This window comes from Panthera uncia (assembly GCF_023721935.1).
Source record: "Panthera uncia isolate 11264 chromosome C1 unlocalized genomic scaffold, Puncia_PCG_1.0 HiC_scaffold_4, whole genome shotgun sequence".
In the NCBI taxonomy this organism is placed as follows: domain Eukaryota; kingdom Metazoa; phylum Chordata; class Mammalia; order Carnivora; family Felidae; genus Panthera; species Panthera uncia.
In genome coordinates, this window is record NW_026057585.1 from 6633226 (window position 1) to 6652875 (window position 19650).

General features: G+C 43.9%; 1 protein-coding gene across 1 annotated transcript in view; it reads right to left on the reverse strand.

Moving 5' to 3' along the window:
• CD101 (CD101 molecule) overlaps window positions 1-19650 on the reverse strand; it is a 36403-nt gene that overhangs the window by 3704 nt on the left and 13049 nt on the right. Inside the window, exons 4-8 of the mRNA XM_049618374.1 lie at window positions 16339-16725; window positions 12874-13257; window positions 11766-12170; window positions 9270-9680; window positions 5818-6213 (exon numbers count right to left, since the gene is read on the reverse strand). Of these exons, the coding sequence (XP_049474331.1) occupies window positions 5818-6213; window positions 9270-9680; window positions 11766-12170; window positions 12874-13257; window positions 16339-16725 (1983 nt within the window). The remainder of the gene's footprint in view (window positions 1-5817; window positions 6214-9269; window positions 9681-11765; window positions 12171-12873; window positions 13258-16338; window positions 16726-19650) is intronic.

Consider the following 19650-nt stretch of genomic DNA (forward strand, 5'->3'; position numbering starts at 1 on the left):
AGCACGCAGAAGGTGAGAAGAAATCCGGTACTTGGCTTTTTTTCTCTTTTTCCCCTGAGACTCTAACCTTCAGCGTGAAGGGACTGCCAGAGGGTTTGGGTATCTTAATGGGGAGGAGACTGCTCTGTGTGGAGCAATCTGCCATCAAAGGATAGCACAGGCGCTCTTCACAGTGCCGAGTTGGCCAACAGCTAGCAACTGTCAGCTCCAATGCTTCTAAATTACCTCTCCTGGGAGGGCAGGGTTTGCTCTGGATCCCACAATCACCAGTCCCCACCATCTGCCTCTCACCCATATCTGGATTAGAATTAGCGACATCCCAAACCATTAAGGTTTGGCATTTTGAATCAATCCAAGTAAGTGCCCGATGCTCGAAGTACAAGGTCTGCAAGACAGAGCCAAAAGCGTAATGAGAACACTTCATCACGAGGCTTGGTTGATAACTTGCTCCCACCCACAGCCAAATACACCACGAGGAGCATTCCTTTTCCATATTACCTCAGAAGTACTGACTTCAGCAGAGGACAGATACCGGAGAGCGAGGGGGCTACCAATTCTGCCCCCACCCCAACCCAAATTCAGAAACGGACCATGCCAAGTGTGGCCACGGGAGAGAGTTGGCTCCCGCCAAGAAATGAAAGTAGGGTTCGGGAACCCAATACAAGCGCATCCCAGAATGAATGGTGCCTGACAGTATCCTGTTTCATCCCAACTGAAGACTCGCTTGCTCATTCTTTCATGAAGCACTTACTGAGTACTACGTGCCAGACTTTGTGGGAGGCACCGGGGTAGCATAGAAAAATGTTATGGTCTCTCCAGAAACTTCAGTGTGGTAGGGGCACATATCTCCTTTGAAGGGTCACTTTCTAAGTATATCCTTACCCACCTAGAAGCTGGGGAAGAGTAAAAAATACATAAGATGACAAGTAATCCAGTCCCCAGAAAGCCTTATAATCTTGCCTATTAATTAATTACAGAGAATTCTCTAGAATAAGACATTTATGTCTGGGGTCTGAGGGTGAGGTAGGAAGACTAAGGTATCTCTAGCCCCTGCCTTGGCTTAGTCATAGGTAAGGAAGTCAGATGGAGAAGCAAATACCAGGTCCATTCCATTCCCCCAGGGAGATGTGTCTTAACTTTTCTGTCTCCACTTGAGCCACGGCGCTCCACAGATTTATTAGGTAGTCCTAAACTAACCCACCCTGAAATTGCCACAGGGAGGTGGCAGAAAACCATCTAAGAAGTGGAGAGTTGGTAGCATGTTAGTCCCTGAGAAGGTAGCGGATAAGTTGGGAGGTGAAGGATTAGTAGGTGTTGACCAAAGGTGGGATGGAGGGGCACTGCAGTCAGCAGGTGGTATAGCATCATCATCTTCCTCTCCATGGCCTCTTTCCCCTCTAGAATTTTTTAAAGTGATCAAGTCCCTACCAGCTCCAAACCAAAACAGAACAAAGTAAAACTTCACTGACACCTCTTGCCACTTATCTTCTCTCTTACCTTTACATCAAAGCTCTTGAAAGTGTAATCTATATTTGATGTGTCCACTCTTTCACTGTGGTCTGCCTTTTCTCATTACTTCTCTGCAATTGCCCTGCAGTGTGAAATCCCATGGACACTTGCCCGTTCTTATCTTAATTGACCTCTTTACGATAGTTGAGTTTGTTGGCTTTCCCTTCCCTTTTGCTGTGCTCTCTGCTTTTGGTTTCTAGGATACCACCAAACCCTGGTTCTCCTCCTACCTCTTGGCTACTCCTTTCGTTCCCCTTCAGTCTCCTCTTCTGTACTTCCCTGATCAATAGTATCTCGGGGATGCATCGTTGGACACCATTATTGGCTATGAGTTGATGCCTACTAATCTACAGCTCTGGCAAAGATCTCTCTTGGAAATCCCCATGTCTATTGGGTAGAACTCTCTGGATAACTCACACATACTCCACACATCAATTCCAGCTCAACTTATTCAAAATTGAACTAATTTCTCCATCAGACCTTATATTACCTCATTTAGTGAATGTCCCCACTAACCACCCATGCTAGAAACTTCTTATTCATCCTTGATTCTCCCCTTCTGCCCATTCACCCTCCACATGCACCTAATCAGTCTCTAAATCCTGAAGATGATGCTGCCTAACACTGACTGCCTGCTTTTCTCTCATCCCTCATTAAAGCACTGCCTTAATTTGGACCTTCATCTTGTCTCACCTGGGTTCCTACTATCAATTTCAAATAGTGCTCTCTGCTCTGTGTCTGCCTCCCTTCCAACTCATCTTTAACAGGGCTCCCAGTGGGAGCTTCCTAAAATGCAAATCTCATGATGTCACTCCCCTGATTGAACTTCGCTGACACTCCATAAGGTTCATGACTCAGTTCACCTTCCTTAGCTACATATGTGGGATGAGTTTGAGATCCATACCCTCCCATCTCACTAGCTGCCTCTCTTACCCTTGCGCCACATTTTTTTTTAATAATTTTTTAATGTTTATTTATTTTTGAGAGAGAGATGAGTGGAGAGAGAGAGTGTCAGAGCATGAGTTGGGGAGGGGCAGAGAGAGAAGGAGACACAGCATCTGAAACAGGCTCCAGGCTCTGAGCTGTCAGCACAGAGCCCAATGAAAGGCTCGAGCCCATGAACCAGGAGATCACGACCCGAGCCAAAGTCGGACACTTAAACTAACTGAGCCGCCCAGGTGCCCCTGCCCTTGCACCACAGTTTTTATGATCATCTTGCCTAGCCTTTCCTTTCCCTAAAATATGTCCTCTTCCTTTTCATAGGCCCCATACTCTGGGGAGTTTCCCAGATCTCCTCCCCACCCAGCCCTTCACCCCAGCCCTGCCTCTGCTCCTTGTGCAGCACCCTAAAACTATTTCTTTGATGACACCTACCATTTTGGACTTTACTTCCCCAACAGAATCTGAACTCTTTGGGGGATGCCTGGGTGGCTCAGTTGGTTAAACATCCGACTCCTGGTTTCAGCTCAGGTCATGATCTCACGGTTCAGGAGTTTGAGCCCCACATCAGGGTCTGTGCTGACAGCACGGAGCCTGCTTGGGATTCTCTATCTCCTCCTTCTCTGCCTCCTTCCCCCACTCTCTCTCTCTCTCAAAAAATAAACATTAAAAAAAAAAGGAAAAAGAATCTGAGCTCTTTGGGAACAGACTCTGTAATACATGTTTTTGTGATCTCAGAAGCTCACATGGTTATTTATTGAACAACTTAAAATATTTTGTCATGGGGCGCCTGAGTGGCTCAGTAGGTTAAGCATCAGACTTCAGCTCTGGTCATGATCTCGCAGTTCGTGGGTTCAAGCCCCTTGTTGGCCTCTATGCTGACAGCCTAGAGCCTGCTTCGGATTCTGTGTCCCCTTCTCTGTCTGCCCCTCTCCCACTGTCTCTCTCTCTCCCTCTCTCTCAAAAACAAATAAACATTAAAAATAATAAAAGGAGTAAGAGGTATATATTAAAAATCTTTTGCATATATATAGATATAGATATATATAGACAGATATAGTATATACGTGTGTGTGTGTGTGTGTGTGTGTGTTGTCTGTGTGTGTGTATAGCATGTTTGGAGGCATAAGAGGAAAGAGAGTTAACATTTCTTGAGCACTTACAATATCCATGGACTATGCTAGCTACTTTACACACATTTGTATTACGATCCTCATTTTATGAGTAAAGCTGAGGCTCACAGTGGTTAAGGAACCAGGGTATGATTTCACAGCTCATAGGTGGCAGGGGGCTGTGATCCAAGCCTAGGCTTGTCTGATTCCAAACCCTGGGATTTCGCATCCCACACCCCCCCCCCACCACTGCCTCCCCAACTACCAGGAAAGAACAGCCAGGTAGAGGAAGCAAAATGCTGTAAGCAAGGATTTACTTGGGAACCCCCACTGTGTCTATAACAAAAACCCTCAGCTTATCATGGCACAGGTTTTCAAGCTTCTTCAACTGTAAAGAATACAAAGACCTCCCAACTTTTAATGTTTTCTTTCCAGAGTTTATCTTCTAAAAACCTTACACCTGACTTGTAAGGATTCTACAAAGATTAATATATATATATATATATATATATATATATATATATATATTGCTGTGTAGGATCCCATGTCTCTCAGAGGAGATGTGCTTTTTCATCACAGAATATATATTTATTACAGTTATTATCTATTTATTCTGCCACAAAAAGTACTGATTCTACAGAGCCTAGGGATTCCAGGGAGAAAACATGTATGGAATGTGCTCAGGTTGTGGGACTTCCCGTAATTGTTGGAATAGAAGAAAAATATCTTCTGGACACTGGGGAGAAAACTTCTGCTGAAGAACACTTGGGGGAGGAGGATGCTGGAGCCCTAGGGAGCAAGTCAGAGAACTCTGACTTCTGCTCTAGAAGCCTGGCTGGGGCGGGGACACAACTGTCCCTATTTTTGGGAAGTTGCCACCTATTCCCAGCACCGCTTTTTGCCCCCAGAGAGTGTCACCAAAGCTAGCTGGTGTTTCAGGAATGTTACCTAGAATTGATCCTTTTTACTCTTGCTGGTGTGGGGCACCAAGGTCACAGCTATGCATCTCCGGTGTCCCCTTCCCACTATTAAGTTCAGCTCACCTCTCGCCTTTTCCCTAAACCCCACCAGGAAGGAGCCGCTCAGGGGCATCTGGGTGGCTCAGTCGGTTAAGCATCCAACTTTGGCTCAGGTCATGATCATGTGGATTTGTGAGTTCAAGCCCCTCATCCGGATCCGTGCTGACAGCTCAGAGCCTGGAGCCTGTGTCAGATTCTGTGTCTCCCTCTCTCTCTGCCCCTCTTCCACTCTCTCCCTCTCCCTCCCTCTCTCTCTCTCTCTCTCAAAAATAAATAAGCATTAAAACAATTTACATAAAAAGGGAAAGAAAGAAAGAAAGAAAGAAAGAAAGAAAGAAGCAGCTCAGAGATGAGCTGGCCATATTAGCCAGCACACTGATCACCAGGGAAGATTTACTGGTCTGGCTGGAGAAATTTTTGCTTTCATTAACAAATGCTTAATGAATGCCTACTACATGCTTGGCACTGTACTGGCTGGAAGGTTGCCCTCTTCTTCACAGCCTCTTGCTCCACACCCCTCCTCAAGCTGTGCACTAGCTGAGTAGGTTGGCCTTCCCACGTGGACAATGGTCACTCTTGGGCCAAGGTCTTTAAGTAGCTGCCTTCCTCGCTGGACCCCATAAGCAAGCTCCACAGGGCATACTTCCTTCTCTGATGCCTTTCAAGCTGCAGTCAGGTGAGGCCCACCCACCACATGACTATCATTCTCAAAGCCCTGCTCATTTGTTGACCTATCGAGAGAGAAGAACATGGCACTTACTCATTAAGAAAAGTTTCGCTTTGGTTTGGAGGTGGGGAGCATGTAGAGGCAGTTGACTGCAGTGAGACCAAATGAAACATCCCATCACCAGGCCCCTATCCCTCATTCCAACTCCCTCTGCAGATCTGAGCATTCTGAGACTAGAGAACCAGCCAAGGGGTAAAGATGTCCGCTTCGAACATAATTTTGTTATTGAAAGGGATACGATGTGGATGGCTTTTTTGGTTCGGGAGGAGAAGGGGCGGGGGAAGCAGGTCAGATGCCCCTGACATTTCTGTGTCTGTGCCCAAAACCTTGCGTAGATCTCATCTGTCCAAATGAGAACTAGCAATCACTATTGACAGAAACTGCAAAGTCACTTTCTTTAGGGAATCTGTAAACTGCGTTCAGCAAAACGTAACTGGGAGGGAAACACAAGACGGGGCGGGGGACAAAGATTCTCCCGACCAGGGGCCGGGGCAGATTAACCCCTAGTTACCTGAAGGCAGCACCGTGAGCACCACATGCTGGGACTCATCTGATGCTCGGTTGACCCACGTGCCAGGGGTACCATGTGGCTCCCACTCTGTCACCTTGCACCAGTACAAACCAGCATCCTCCATTCTGACCCGATGAAGCTTCAGGACAAAGTCTGTAGGGGATGAGCGGTAACTGTACAGATGCCCCCCGAGCCCCTTGTCACCATACTCCATCAAGCCATCATGCCGAAGGTGTACCAGCATTTGCCTTCCTGAATGCTCCCCGTTGCGCAACCACATCACAGAGTACAGAGAAGCCGAGCTGCCAGAACTCTCCAGGCTGCAGCGGATGGCCACCTCTGTGTGCTCGGTAGCATTTTCTGTCCAGTACACTTTGGAGACGCGTACCTTGCTTCCTAGGAAATAAAATGGCAATAAGTTAGAGAAGAATCCAGATTTTTAGATTGGGTACTCCCTCTGAAAGATCTAGTTCTCACTGAGGAGATGCCATCTTAAACTCTTTAGATAACCAGGTCTCTCATCTTTAACGTTTTCCCTTGACTCCTGTCCTTCTTCAACGTGTGCTAGAACATTCTGTGCGATGAAGCAAACCAGCCATTTCCCTTCAGCCCTACCTCTTGTCTGCTGAAGGCCTGCCTCTGAAGCCACCCAGCTTCAGTGGGTGCTCTGCTCTGCTGTTTTACCTCTCCCTGGCCAACTCTTTCTTCTTCTGCCCAGATGGACCATCCAAAACTTCTGGCTCTTCCCTCAAGTCATTACTGCACCACTGCCCCTCATTCTTGGCAAATTACCTTCCTCCCATATACCCAGATATCATCTCAGTCCAAGATGCAGGGAAAGAGGAGGCTATCTGAGAGACTGAACATTTTTATACAAGTGTTAGAATACCACTCAAGGAAAGACGATTTAAATTACTGGATTAGACTAAGTCTTAAACAGATTTTGACCTTTACTTCTTAAAAATTTTCTCCTGGGGTGCCTGGGTGACTCAGTTGGTTAAGCATCTGGCTCTTAATTTTGGTTCAGGTCATATCTCATGGTTCGTGAGTTCGAGCCCCATGTCAGTCTCCGTGCTCATGGAGCCTGCTTGGGATTCTTTCTCTCTCCCTCTCTGTCTCTCTCTCTGTCTGTCTCTCTCTCTCTCTGCCCCTCCCCTGCCTCGCAAAATAAATAAATAAACTTAAGAAAAATTTTCCCCTCCTAACCTGCTGGTGAGAACTTCAAATGAAGACCAGAGCAGTTACTAACAAAGTAAACTATAGTATACGCTAAATTTTCAACTCTACTACAAACACATTTATTGATCAATCTTAAAAAATTTTTTTGAATGTTTATTTATTTTTGAGAGACACAGAGGGACAGAGCATGAGTGGGGCAGAGAGAGAGGGAAACACAGAATCTGAAGCAGGCTCCAGGCTCCGAGCTTTCAGCATAGAGCCCGACTCGGGGCTCCAACTCATGGACCATGAGATCATGACCTGAAACAAAGCTGGAAACTCAACCAACTGAGTCGCCCAGGCGTCCCATATCTTCCTCTAAAAGGATAACTTTGTCTGATCCTGGATTTTTGTTGTTGCCATATTTACTCTCTCCCTCCATTCATGGCAAAGTATGTGAAATATTAGTTTATCTGATTCTGTCTCTGCTTCCTCATCTCAAATTCCTCCCTACTTTAATGCAAACACCTTCTAATTCTATCCCATGCTCTGGCCAAGATCATTAGTATGGGCCTGATTTCCCAGCTCAAGACACTCTAGTTTTGTTGTCCGCTCTGTGGGTTTTATCACCGAAGTCCATTTTCTTCTTGAAATTCTCTCTTCTTTTGATTTCAGAGAACGTGTCTTTCCTGCAGTTCTGACCACTCCTTCTCAGTATCTCTCCCTGGGGCCTCTTAACTCACTCCCTGCCCTGGGGTACACAGCTGGCCACCCCCAGCCAGCCACACCTAACCCACAGATATGTTTTGTTTGACTCCCACAGTCTTTTTTAAAAATTTGGATTAGCTGTGTATAGTCTCCACCAAGAGATATCACCAAAAAGGATTTTAGGCGTTTCTTGATGTACTAAAAGATTGGGCAACACTGAGCCCACATTTCCGGATGGGAAGGGTTTGCTAGCTTGAGCCAAGGAACGGCTGCCTCCTTAAAGGCTGTGCAAACACTGTCAAGATTTGGCTTAGGCAACTGGGAGAAAGGGCTGCCAGCCACACAGATGGAGAATGCAGAAGTTTGCACGGGTCTTGTGGGATGGCAAGAATGATAATGAGGTTTGGGACGTGCTGCGTGTGAGGGTCTCAGGGGCATCCAAGCAGAAATGTACAACAGGCAGTTGGGAAGAAAGAGCCGGAGCTCAAGAGATCGGAGCGAAGTGTAAAGACTTTGCGCTATTTCATCGAAGGTGGTAGTTGAAACCAACACAGTATTTGAGAAGTTCTGGAGAGAGCAGAGAATAATGAGACAAAGGGGCCCAGGATCTGTCCCTGAGGAGCACCCACATTTACCAGGGAGAAGAAGGGCCTGAAGAACACAGAGAAGGGGAACCAGAGCAGCAAGAAAAGAGAGCCTTATGCTCCACTACTGTTTGGCTCCACTGCCCCCCCTACAGACCGTAAGCTCCTTAAGGCAAGAGCTGTGCCTTATTTCTCTTTGTATCTCTAACTGTCTAATACATAGTAACGTTTATTATAATCTTATTTGTGGGTGTACCATTGAAAATGCAATTTTAAGCACCAAACCAGACTAACTTCTTTGCATTGTGCTGTTGGATCTCAGCCAGTTCCCGAACCCTAGCCATGACATCTGTCTCATTTTAATCAACACTGGAGGTGACCAAACTGATACCAAGAGATCTAACCAACCCTGCCCACACTTCAACCGCAGTGCTCTTAGACCAGCGCATGTGGATGGAACTTCTATTACAGTTTTAAAGCTCTCCTGAGGAAGAGGAGACTCCCTCAGTAAGCATTCCGACAGTTAACTACTCTTATTTGCCGTATGTTTAGGCAGCCAAATGTTGAAAAGCAATTTCTCCACACATCCCTATAGAGTTGTACAGTTTCTGTTCACAGTGGGAGAAATATGCTTCATATTACTCTCTCTTTGCCAAATTACAGTAGAGCCCCACTGGAATGACACAGCTTGTTATTACAGAGATCTAGAGATATGATACCCTGGGTAGCTGCATAGAGCAGGCTGCCAGGCTGATAGGCAAACCAATCAAAGGGATCTTGTTCCCATCCAGACTCCTCAAAACCTCAGATTGACTCACCTTACGTGACTCCCACGTCCTCTGCTGGGCCACCAGGTCCTGCATTCATTGTGTAGGTGGCCACTATCCCTATGGCCCTGGGTCACCTTTCTACCTTCAACATAATCACTCCATTGAAGAGCTGCCCAAGAGAAGAAGGCCATCCTATAGAAAGCCATTGTGAGAATACACTCATGAGGTTTACCTGTGGGCCTGAGTTTCAATTCTGTCAGACCTGACTTCTTTTCTCCAAGCTTGTGCCAAGTGCCGTTTCTGGACAAGAACCATTCTTCCACAGCACAGTGGTATCTGCCCTGATCGCTGTCTTCCACATTCAGAATCTGTAGCTGAAACAAGTCCTGGGAAACTTTCTTGGGGTGGAATTTTTGTTTTCTCAGTAGGGAGTGAAATTCATCCCCATATTTTACAACATTGGTTTGGTCCATTTCCAGGATCCTCAGCCAGGTTGCATTCATGGAAATGGGAGAGAAGTACCAAATAACGGCTAACTGGAGGTCTCCAGTGGACTGGGACAAGATGCTACATTCTATGTTGGTGTTGGAGTTGATGAAGATCTCTTGGACTTGACTGGTTGAGTTCACTCTTAGCTTGCTCTCTAAATGAAAAGAATGGTGACAGTTACTTTTGTTTGTTACTTTGTTTTGTTTGTTACTTTGCTAGAAAATAGAATTTTAAGGCAGAAGGGACATTAGAGGCCAACTGGGACAATGTCTCCTCCATCCACTGGATGGGGGAATTTCCTCCCCAGCAGCCCCACTCACTGCCCATTGAGCCTCTGAACAGTTCCCCAACTGACAAACCAGTCCATTCCATCTTTGGACATCTCTGCCACTAGAGAATTCTTTCTGATATCAAGTTGAATCTTACCACTCCATACCTTCCAGCCACTGGTCCTGGTTCTACCCTTACCTGGATGAGTGGGATGGGAACATGGGGTGGGAGGAAGTGTCATATAGGAAACTAATCTCTTCCACATGATAATGCCTCATTATTGAAGCTTAGACATCTTCTCTTCTGCAGCATTTCATAAATCAAAGTGAGAGAAAGTGCCCCTATTAATGCTTTGTCTGTGTGCTCACTCTCCAGAGTACCCCCTGATTCACAGTTTGCCAAATGCCCTTGTTGGTATCTGCCCTTGAACTCAGGTAAACAAAAGCAAGTTGTACGTGGGGCTATTAACATTATATGTTTCTTTGCAGCCAGTCAACTGTAAGAATCTCATACAGATACATAGTCAACTACCCTTTTATTCCAGCAGCTTTTCTGCTCCGTCGGGAAGATGAATGCTAAAACCTGCCTTCCAAACCTTATTCTATCTAACCTCTTGCTGACATCACTGATTCTGCTTTTGTAACTGCTTCTTGAAGTTGCCAGTAGATCCCTTTATTCTTCCTTCAACAAACATTTATTAAGCACACACTGTGTTCTCTGTCAGACTATTCCCCACTCTGTGGCTACCTCCCTTCCGTGGGTTCACAGTCTAGAGGGAGACACTAGTACAGTCACAGAGGCTTAGGATTACAAGACTGTGTCACCCAAGAGTGACAGAGGTATGCAGAAGTCAGAGCACAGGGCACGACTACCTAACTCAAATATGGGAGTGTGGGGAGGCTTTCTGGAGAAGAGACCTCTAACCTAAGTCTTAAGGGTTAATAGGAATTAGTCTGATGGAGAAGAGGCTAAAGCGTTCCACACAAAATACATGACTTGAACAAAGACTGAAAGAGGGAGAGAACATAGAGTATTTGAGGGCCTGCAACTAGCTCAGTGTGGCTGGAGCTCAAATTCAAGATGGAAAGTAGAAGATGAGTCAATCGACAAGGAGATCATTACTAGTACAAAAGATGTCACTCAGCAGCAGAGAGAATGACCACTACCATGTCTGAGCATCCACTCCACGCATCGGCACTGTACTAGGCACATTATCTATGTGTCACCACCTTTAACGTGCGCATCTTTAAAGAGCAACTTATGGATGAAGTACCTAGACTTGGATGGATTGTGTGACTTGTCCACAGCTATGCTGCTGTCTGGTGCCTGTCAGATTGAAATGACTTCAAAGTCTCTTGAACACTCTGCCTTAAAAGAATGCAAGCCATAAAAGAAGATGCATGACCCAGCAGAACTTTGCCCAGGTTGTGTCATACTTTTTACCTCTGTTCTTTTACCAGCTGACAAGGTAAATTATATTTGACTATAATCATATCCTCTCTCTTATACATTAATTTGGTAAAATAAGAGGATAAATGTATTCTAATGGAATTTACGTTATCCATACCACTAATGGAGACATTCCAAACATTTAATGACCCATGAGGCATGGGCAGTGACCAATCCAAAAGAATGCCTCCCCCAGCTCTAGGAGCTGGCCTTAGAGGCCCCCTGTTGTGCCACATGGTACCTTGCAGGTGCTGGGAACTTATGGGAAGGGGGGAAGGGGCATGGAGCCACAGTTATTATTAGTCAGTGTGGAAGTCTGTCAATGTTTTAACAATCAGTATGGCCATCCCATGCACATTAACTCAATGTCAACCTGGATATTGGTTCTCTGTGGTGCTAACTTATACAGTAAGAACATGGGGAGAAGGTATTTTATGTTTTAATTCTACAAACTTACCCAACATGGGAGAAATGTGTTGGTTTGTTTTTAAAGCATGGATCAATTTCAGGTGGTGTTTACCTGGCAAAGTGATGGCTATCATCAGCGAGTGAGAGACGGCAGAAGCCCTCGGGGGGCCGCTCGTGTCTGGGGAATTTCTGGCGTAAACTTCTACTTGACACCGATAAACTCCTGCTTCTTCCTCCGTGGCATCGTGGATTAGGAGTTGAGAGTAAAATGAGGACTGCAAAAGCTTTGTCTTCTTTTGGAACTGAGATAGGAAATCCCCCCACTCAATAGTGCCGTTCCAGGCGATTCGCACAAGCAGATAAAAGACCCGAGATCTTGCTGGCTGGAACTGCCACGTCACAGTGAGTGGCACCCTGAGGTGGGAGAAGTCAGCCTCCACTATGCAGGACAGGCCAAAGGTGTTGGTTAATGTCACTTGGGGTTGACGGCTCATCAGCTTAACCTGTAAACTCGACTCTGTGGGCAGAAATAGATGGGAAACAGGATTTCTAATATGCTTATCAAATCAAAGCCTTCCTATTCACCTATTCACACAGAGCCATGCATTTGTACATCGGGAGAATCAAATATTTGGAGGTAAAAGTTGTACAGAGTACAACCTCAGAGTACAGCCTGTCCTGAAATCTGTCCTCAGATTTCCAAAGCTGACCCTCTTCTGAGAGTGTTCTCAGTAGTGACAACAAACAGGCAGTGTCTCTCCAGCCCGCTGCTTAGACAGCTGCTACGGAGTGGGTGGAGCACTCCCCAGCCCAGTGGCTGGCCTCCTTCCCTTATTTCCACTCACAGGCTCAGTGTCACTGTTGGGAACATGCTAGAAGACTCTGCAACACAGGGCCACAGCTGTCAAAAGCCCGAATGTATGAGGCTCAGCTCCACTGGCCATGTGTCCTCTGTAAGTCTACTCCAGGTCATAGGCTTTTGTTTTTAGCTGTGAATAATAGCCTGCAAGGGGCACCCTACAGATGATCTTCGTAAAGATGAGGAAACTTTAGAGAGTAGTTGATGGACATGGCAGCCAGAAACGATGCTCCGTGTCCTGGGGTGTACGTGCCCTAACTGGGGGGTTCAGGGTGACACACAATCAAACTCTACTGCGTCGCACTGCAGAGGAAGGTACCGACGACCCGCAAGCTCAGAAAAGGATTTCTTGGACACTTACCCAGAGATGTGATGGTGACCGACAACTTCTGAGTCCAGCTCTGACCTCTGGCCTGGTTCTGGGCGCTCTCAGACACTCGGCACTCGTATATACCACTGTCCGTAATGGTGGTGGAGGCGATCTCCAGCTGGAAAGTGGCCCAGTCCGTTTTCTCCAGCCTTGTGTTGCCGTGGTTATTGAGTTCCTTGTAGGGGGCGCCTAGCTGCACCGTGCCATCCCGCCCCATGCCAGCCACGAACTCTGGCTGCGTCTGGCCCTGTGGGAGGCGCCACCATTCCACAGACAGGGGACTCTCGGTTCCATTGGCCTTGCAGAGAAGGGTTAATACCTCTCCTTCCCACACTGCTTGCTGCTTGCTCTTGGTAGATAAGGCCACGTTTCTTGCTGTGGATTACAGATTTGAGAGGAAAAAAAGGGTTTCAAGTAAATGAAAACGTTTCGAAAACACAGTGACATCTCTTTAATTAGGATTTGACTCGTTTTGTGACCAATCAGATCAGGCCATGTAGTCCTGGACCACCCTCAGAAAAGAGATTGGCTAAACACTTAAATAGTGGGCACAAGACAATAGAAAGAATATCAGGAGAACTTATTTACACTTAAACAATTTATAATTTGCCCTCGTTTTTAGTGATTTGTTAAATCAGCCCTTCATTAAGAACATCTAGTTGGGAAAACATCTGGTAATATTTTCTTAGATTAATTAGGGTGGGTATATGAGCCTGAAAGTAACAAAGCTGTGTTTATTTAAATTTCTAGTTTTTTGGAATTTTGTGTTTCACAGTTCAAAATGACATTCCTCTCCCTACTTATCTTTCCCTAATTAGTATGTGTTTTGAACAGGGAACGAGTGTTGGTAATTAGATTTCTGTTCAAATTACTGCTATTAGGGGTGCCTGGCTCACTCGGTCCATGGAGCATGTGACTCTTGATCTCCGGGTCATGAGTTCAAGCCCCACACTGGTTGCAGAGTTTATTGAAAAAAAAACAAAAACAAAACAAGAACAACAGGATAAACAGAATACTACCATTAAAAGCAATTACTTGGGAGAAAATACACATATATAGATTTCTCTTTTTCAAATCATATATTCATATAGCTAGAGATATATTAATGGTTTGATTGAGGGAAGATCCTTCTTACAGCTGAACTACAATGTTAAACTGCAAATATACGTCTGGCTCCCAGAAATTCAAGACACGTGGAAATGCAAACATTCGGATGCGTCCTGGGCAAGGTTTTGTCCTGGGTGCTGTGTGGGCAAGGCAAAGACATCTCAGTAGCTCATACATCCCAGGCTTAAGGCCGAAGCCCTGGGAGTCAGAGTTATCCTGGGCAACACACTGTCCTCCCTGAGCCTCGATTTTCTTTCCTGCAAATACAAAGGTAATAATCGCACCCACCTTATGGCATTGTTGGGAGGACAAAAAGTGGTACATGCTTAAGGGCTTAGCCTGCCGGCAAGGGGAAGCTAATAGCTTTGGCTGTAATGATAGGTGCTTAGTGAAAGTGGGGTGGTTCAAAGACAAAAGAGAAACAAACAAAATAGAATTGGGATGAGAAATTTAAATAGGATCTAAGTGAATTTGCAAATTGTTCTTCCCTGCTGAGGAAGGAGTTTAGTCTTCTCCTGCTTTATATATATATATATATATATATATATATATATACATATATGTATATGTACATATATATGTATGTATACGTATGTGTATATGTATGTATATGTATGTTACAAAGGCAGAATGAAGGTTGATATCCACAAATAAATTTAATATATGTATTTAATATTTTAATATAATTAATAATACTATTGATTCTTATTTCAATAATATTTTATATATATTATATATTATATCACATATATGCAAGCCTGCTTCCAAATTTTGGGTGTTAGAGGCAGGATTATACTTAGAGTCATTTTCAAGTTAAAAATAGACTCTTAACTGAAGCTTAGAAAGTAAAGAGGAAATTATTACTCATAATCTCACTACTCTAATATAACCATTATGATTAGCTTCAACTAACATCAATTTTTTTAAGAAAAGATGAGGTGTCCTTAACTCATTACAGTCATTACTGCCTCTTGGTAAGAAGTAATAAACTTATCAAGTGTGTGTAAGTTACAGATTCACAGTGGTAGCGAGTACCCCCTTCTGTTTAAAATATTCATAGAATGATAAGACTCTGCTCATACTTTGGTTTGATTTTCAAAACTGTGAATGCTCAACAGGATCCTTAATAAATTTGCTAACAATTTTTTTCTGTTTCTGCACACTGGGCCCAGTTTGGATTCCAGCCTGTACAAAGAACTATTTTTTGCTTTGGAAGACCACCCTACTGATGGGCTTAGGATCTGGGCACCCTTTGGCACAAATTCCCACATGTGGAATTTAAGAAAGCTTTACCGATATGTTTCAGCAGTGACTGAGATGCGTGAAACAGAGACCTAGACCTGTGTAAGTATGTAAGCCCGCCCACCTAGTTCTTCCTGAATCCTAGAAAGTTTGACCAAATGTTTAGCATGAAAACTAACACCAACACGCTTCCTGGCTTGCCACTCTAGGCCAAAGCTTGTGATCTTCATTGCTAGCAAATGGGGTGACGGAGAAAAGCATGAAAGGGAAATGTGTCCATCTTTGGAGATGCCTCCAAGGAACCAGTGAGACAAGGGTATCTTTATTTTTTGTTGGGTTGTGTTTTGTGCTCTTGGGCAATTAGTCTTTCCAGACTTAGAATATAATACCCAGCCCGGAGCATCCTAATGTTAGTTGTAGATTTGTCTGTTTTCTCTTCACACAAAAAGCACTGACTGCTCAACCATGTTTCAGGTCACCCAACCTTCATGAACCAAACAAGGCCTAAGTGGCCTTCCACTTTCATGCGTACAGATACTCAAAGTGGTTTGGACAGGCACGTCACATTACAGCAAAATGCAGGGGACGACATCTGCCTGCTATCATTTACCTCTTCATTTCTTAGTCTGAGTCATGCTTTGATGTGGCATTAAGATGCACTATCATCCTGTGTATCAGGTTAAGATAACAGAGGATTGACCAAAGGTACCTGAAAGGTGTTTGGGGGGGTGGGTTGAGGAGCATAATGTACGTGTGCATTCCCCAGGAAGGAGGCCAAGTGTCATTTTTCCCTCTTCACACACTCACATCACACAGACAACGATAGAAGACAGAGGGTTTCATTGATACAGGTGTTCCCTGCTTAAAGAAAAACCCAAGGTGCAAAAATTAGGACTAACAGCGGACAGAATCAAAGAATCGAAGACCTAAGACAGCAAGAAGAGGCTTCAGGACAATCTAATTGTGTGTCTTTCACGCCACCTCAAAGTGATCCGACTGACACCTGCCTCTGCAGGAGAAGTCCTCTGTGTCCGTGAAGTCATACTGTACTCACAAAGGAGGGAAGCTGAGAACGGCCCCGTCATGTGTGGCCCTGACTTCACATACCTGCTGGCATCCTCAGATGCACGCGGCTGTCCGGTGACTGCTTTCTCTGAAGCACATCCCAGGAGTCCACCTGATTTCTTACCACCTCTTCCACGGCACATGTGTAGGCCCCTTCATCCTCGGGGCCCATGGAAAAGATCTTGAGAGAGAAAACCTTGGGGTTTAACTTTGAAACCTGGAGCTGTCCTTGACTTGCTCTCTCTCTGTAGTCTCTCTTGAGGTCCAGAACACCACTAGCATTGATGCGGGCCACCTCGTTACCATTGAAGAGCCAGATGCCCTGAAGCTGTGGGTCCTGGCCACTGCCTACGACCAGGCAAACCAGTTCTAAGGGTTTCCCTGCTGTAAACGTGCTCTGGGTGGTAATGTTGACTTGAAAATCTCTCACTAGGAAACAAAAGCAAAGCAGATATTTAGAGAAGTCACAGCATCTGTCCTTTCAGTACCGCAGGGAGATAATACCTCCTGTAAGGATCCACAAGGATTGAATTTCATGTGGGAGTTTAGCTCCAAAGAGCAGGTCAGCCAAAGAAATGCCTAGAAGCAAAGATGCCCTTGACTATTCCTTAAATCATTCAGAAAGAACAGCATACATAGCTTTCTGAATGCAATCCTATTAAGCAAAACGTATGCATAGAAATATAAAGTATACAGTAATGTATCTTTTTTTAATAAAAAATATATAACATCTTATGGTATGTTGAATCGCTATAAATTGGGATTTTTTTTTGGCTGAGAATATCCAGTGGAATTTTCTTAAGTTAAAGCACATGTGATGTATGACTAGTCTGCAGTTAACATAATCCCTAACCATGAAAAACTGAAAGTTTTTCCTAAGACTGGGAAAAGGCAAAGATGCCCACTCTCACCACTTCTATCCAACATAGTACTGGAAGCCTTACCCAGAGAAATTAGTCAGGGTAAAAAAAATAAAGTAAAAATGAAGTAAAATCATCCATTTGCAGATGACGTGGTCTTATATATAGAAACCCCAAAAGACTCCACCAAAAAACTATTAAAATGAATAGTTTCAGTAAAGTTGCAGGATACAAAATGAACATACAAAAAAAATCAGTTGCATTTCTATACACTAACAACAAAGTACGGCGAAACAACAAAGTACAGATAGCGAGTAACTTGTTCTGTGAGTGTTCCGCATGACGAGCAAACATTTCTAATAAATTTTAACTTGATAAACGAGCGATGTCTTGCAATATGAGTAGTACGTGACATCAAACGTCACATGATCACAACTGAGCCAATGGTTCTTCTCTTTCTCTCTCTTTTGCTGTGGGATTGTGGGTGATCGTCTCCCATGCTCAGATGCTCAGTCTCACACCGTGGTGTTTGGCAGAAGTCAGTGATTTTTCAGAACGTTGGAAGGTGCCCACAACTGGCACCAGTGTATTTTTGTCACTTCAAAGTGCCTATGGATAGTCCTTTGATTTCCAGACAAGAGTAAGCTTAGAAATGCTTTGCTCATTCTATGAATTCTATATGTCAGGCTGTCTGCACATATAGACCCTTTCCTCTGCTGCCTTATTGCCAATTACATTAAATACAGTATATGACAAGAGTTTATTGATACTATACCGTAATCAACATCTGTTCGTGATAGTGAAAGTCACCCTTCACAATAACCCTCTTCTCTCTTGTTTCCCTCACACCAGCCATGAAGATTTTCAAAGGTTAAGTACAGGTTAACTTGTTTATTTTTCTTTATATTTTTGTATTTTCTTTATTATTTTATATTATATTACAGTATTGTAATCATTTTTATGTGAACATTTTTGGGTTGTGGAACAAATCATCTGAGTTTCCATTATTTCTTATGAGGAAATCCACTTTGATATACAAGTGCTTTGGATTACCAGCATGTTTCTGGAACGATTTATGCTCTCAAACCAAGGTTTTACTGTACTGGAAAAAGACATTAAGAAAACAATTTCTACAGATGGACAACAGGCACGTGAAAAGATGTTCAGCATCACTCATCATCAGGCAAGTGCAAATCAAAACCACAATGAGATATTAGTTCATCCCTGTTAGAATGGCTATTTTCAAAAGGACAGGAAATAACATGTGCTGGAGAAGATGCGGTGACAAGGGAACGCTTTTACACTGATGTTAGGAATGTAAATCGGTGCCACCAATATTGAAAACAGTATAGAGATTTCTCAAAAAATTAAAAATAGAATTACCTTATGATGCAGCTATTCCTCTTCTGGGTATTTATTCAAAGAATACAAAAACACCAAGAAGATATATGTACCCTTATGTTCATTGCAGCATTATTTATAATAGTTAAGATACAGAAACAACCTAAGTGTCCATCAGTGGATGAATGGATAAAGAAAATGTGGTACACACACACACACACACACACACAGAAGAATACTACTTAGCCATAAAAAAGAAAGAAATCTTGCCATTTCCAACCACATGGATGGACCCTGAGGGTATTATTTGAAGTGAAATAAATCAGGCAGAGAAAGACAAATACCATATGATTTCACTTATATGTGGACTCTAAAAACCAAAACAAATGAACAAACAAAATAAAAATGAGCTCACAGATACAGAGAACAGATTTGTGGTTGCCAGAGGGGAAGGGGGTTGGAGAGTGGGCAAAATGGGTGAAGGGGTTCAATTGTATGCTGATGGATTGTAACTAGACTTATGGTGGTGATCCCTTGTAGTGTATACAAACATCGAATTCTAATGTTGCACACCTGCAACTTAATGTCATATACTAATTTTATCTCAATTTAAAAAAAGCTCATTTACAATAGTCGAAAAGAAGAAAAGAAGAAAATACTCAGGAATAAATTTAACCAAGGAGGCGAAAGACATTTGCACTGAAAGCTACAAAATATGGATTGAAGAAAGTAGAGAAGATGCAAATAAAGGGAAAGATATTCTGGGTTCATGGGTTGGAAAAGTGAAAGCAAGTATTGGTGAGGATGCGGAGATCAACTGATGAATGGATAAAGAAGATGTGGTTTCTCTATACAATGGAATACTACTTGGCAATGAGAAAGAATGAAATCTGGCCATTTGTAGCAACGTGGATGGGACTGGAGGGTATTATGCTAAGTGAAATAAGTCAGGCAGAGAAAGACAGATACCATATGTTTTCACTCATATGTGGATTCTGAGAAACTGAACAGAAGACCATGGGGGAAGGGAAGGAGAAAAAATAGCTACAAACAGAGAGGGAGGGAGACAAACCACAAGAGACTATTAAATACAGAGAACAAACTAAGGGTGGATGGGAGGGGTGGGGGAGAGGGGAAAGTGGGTGATGGGCAT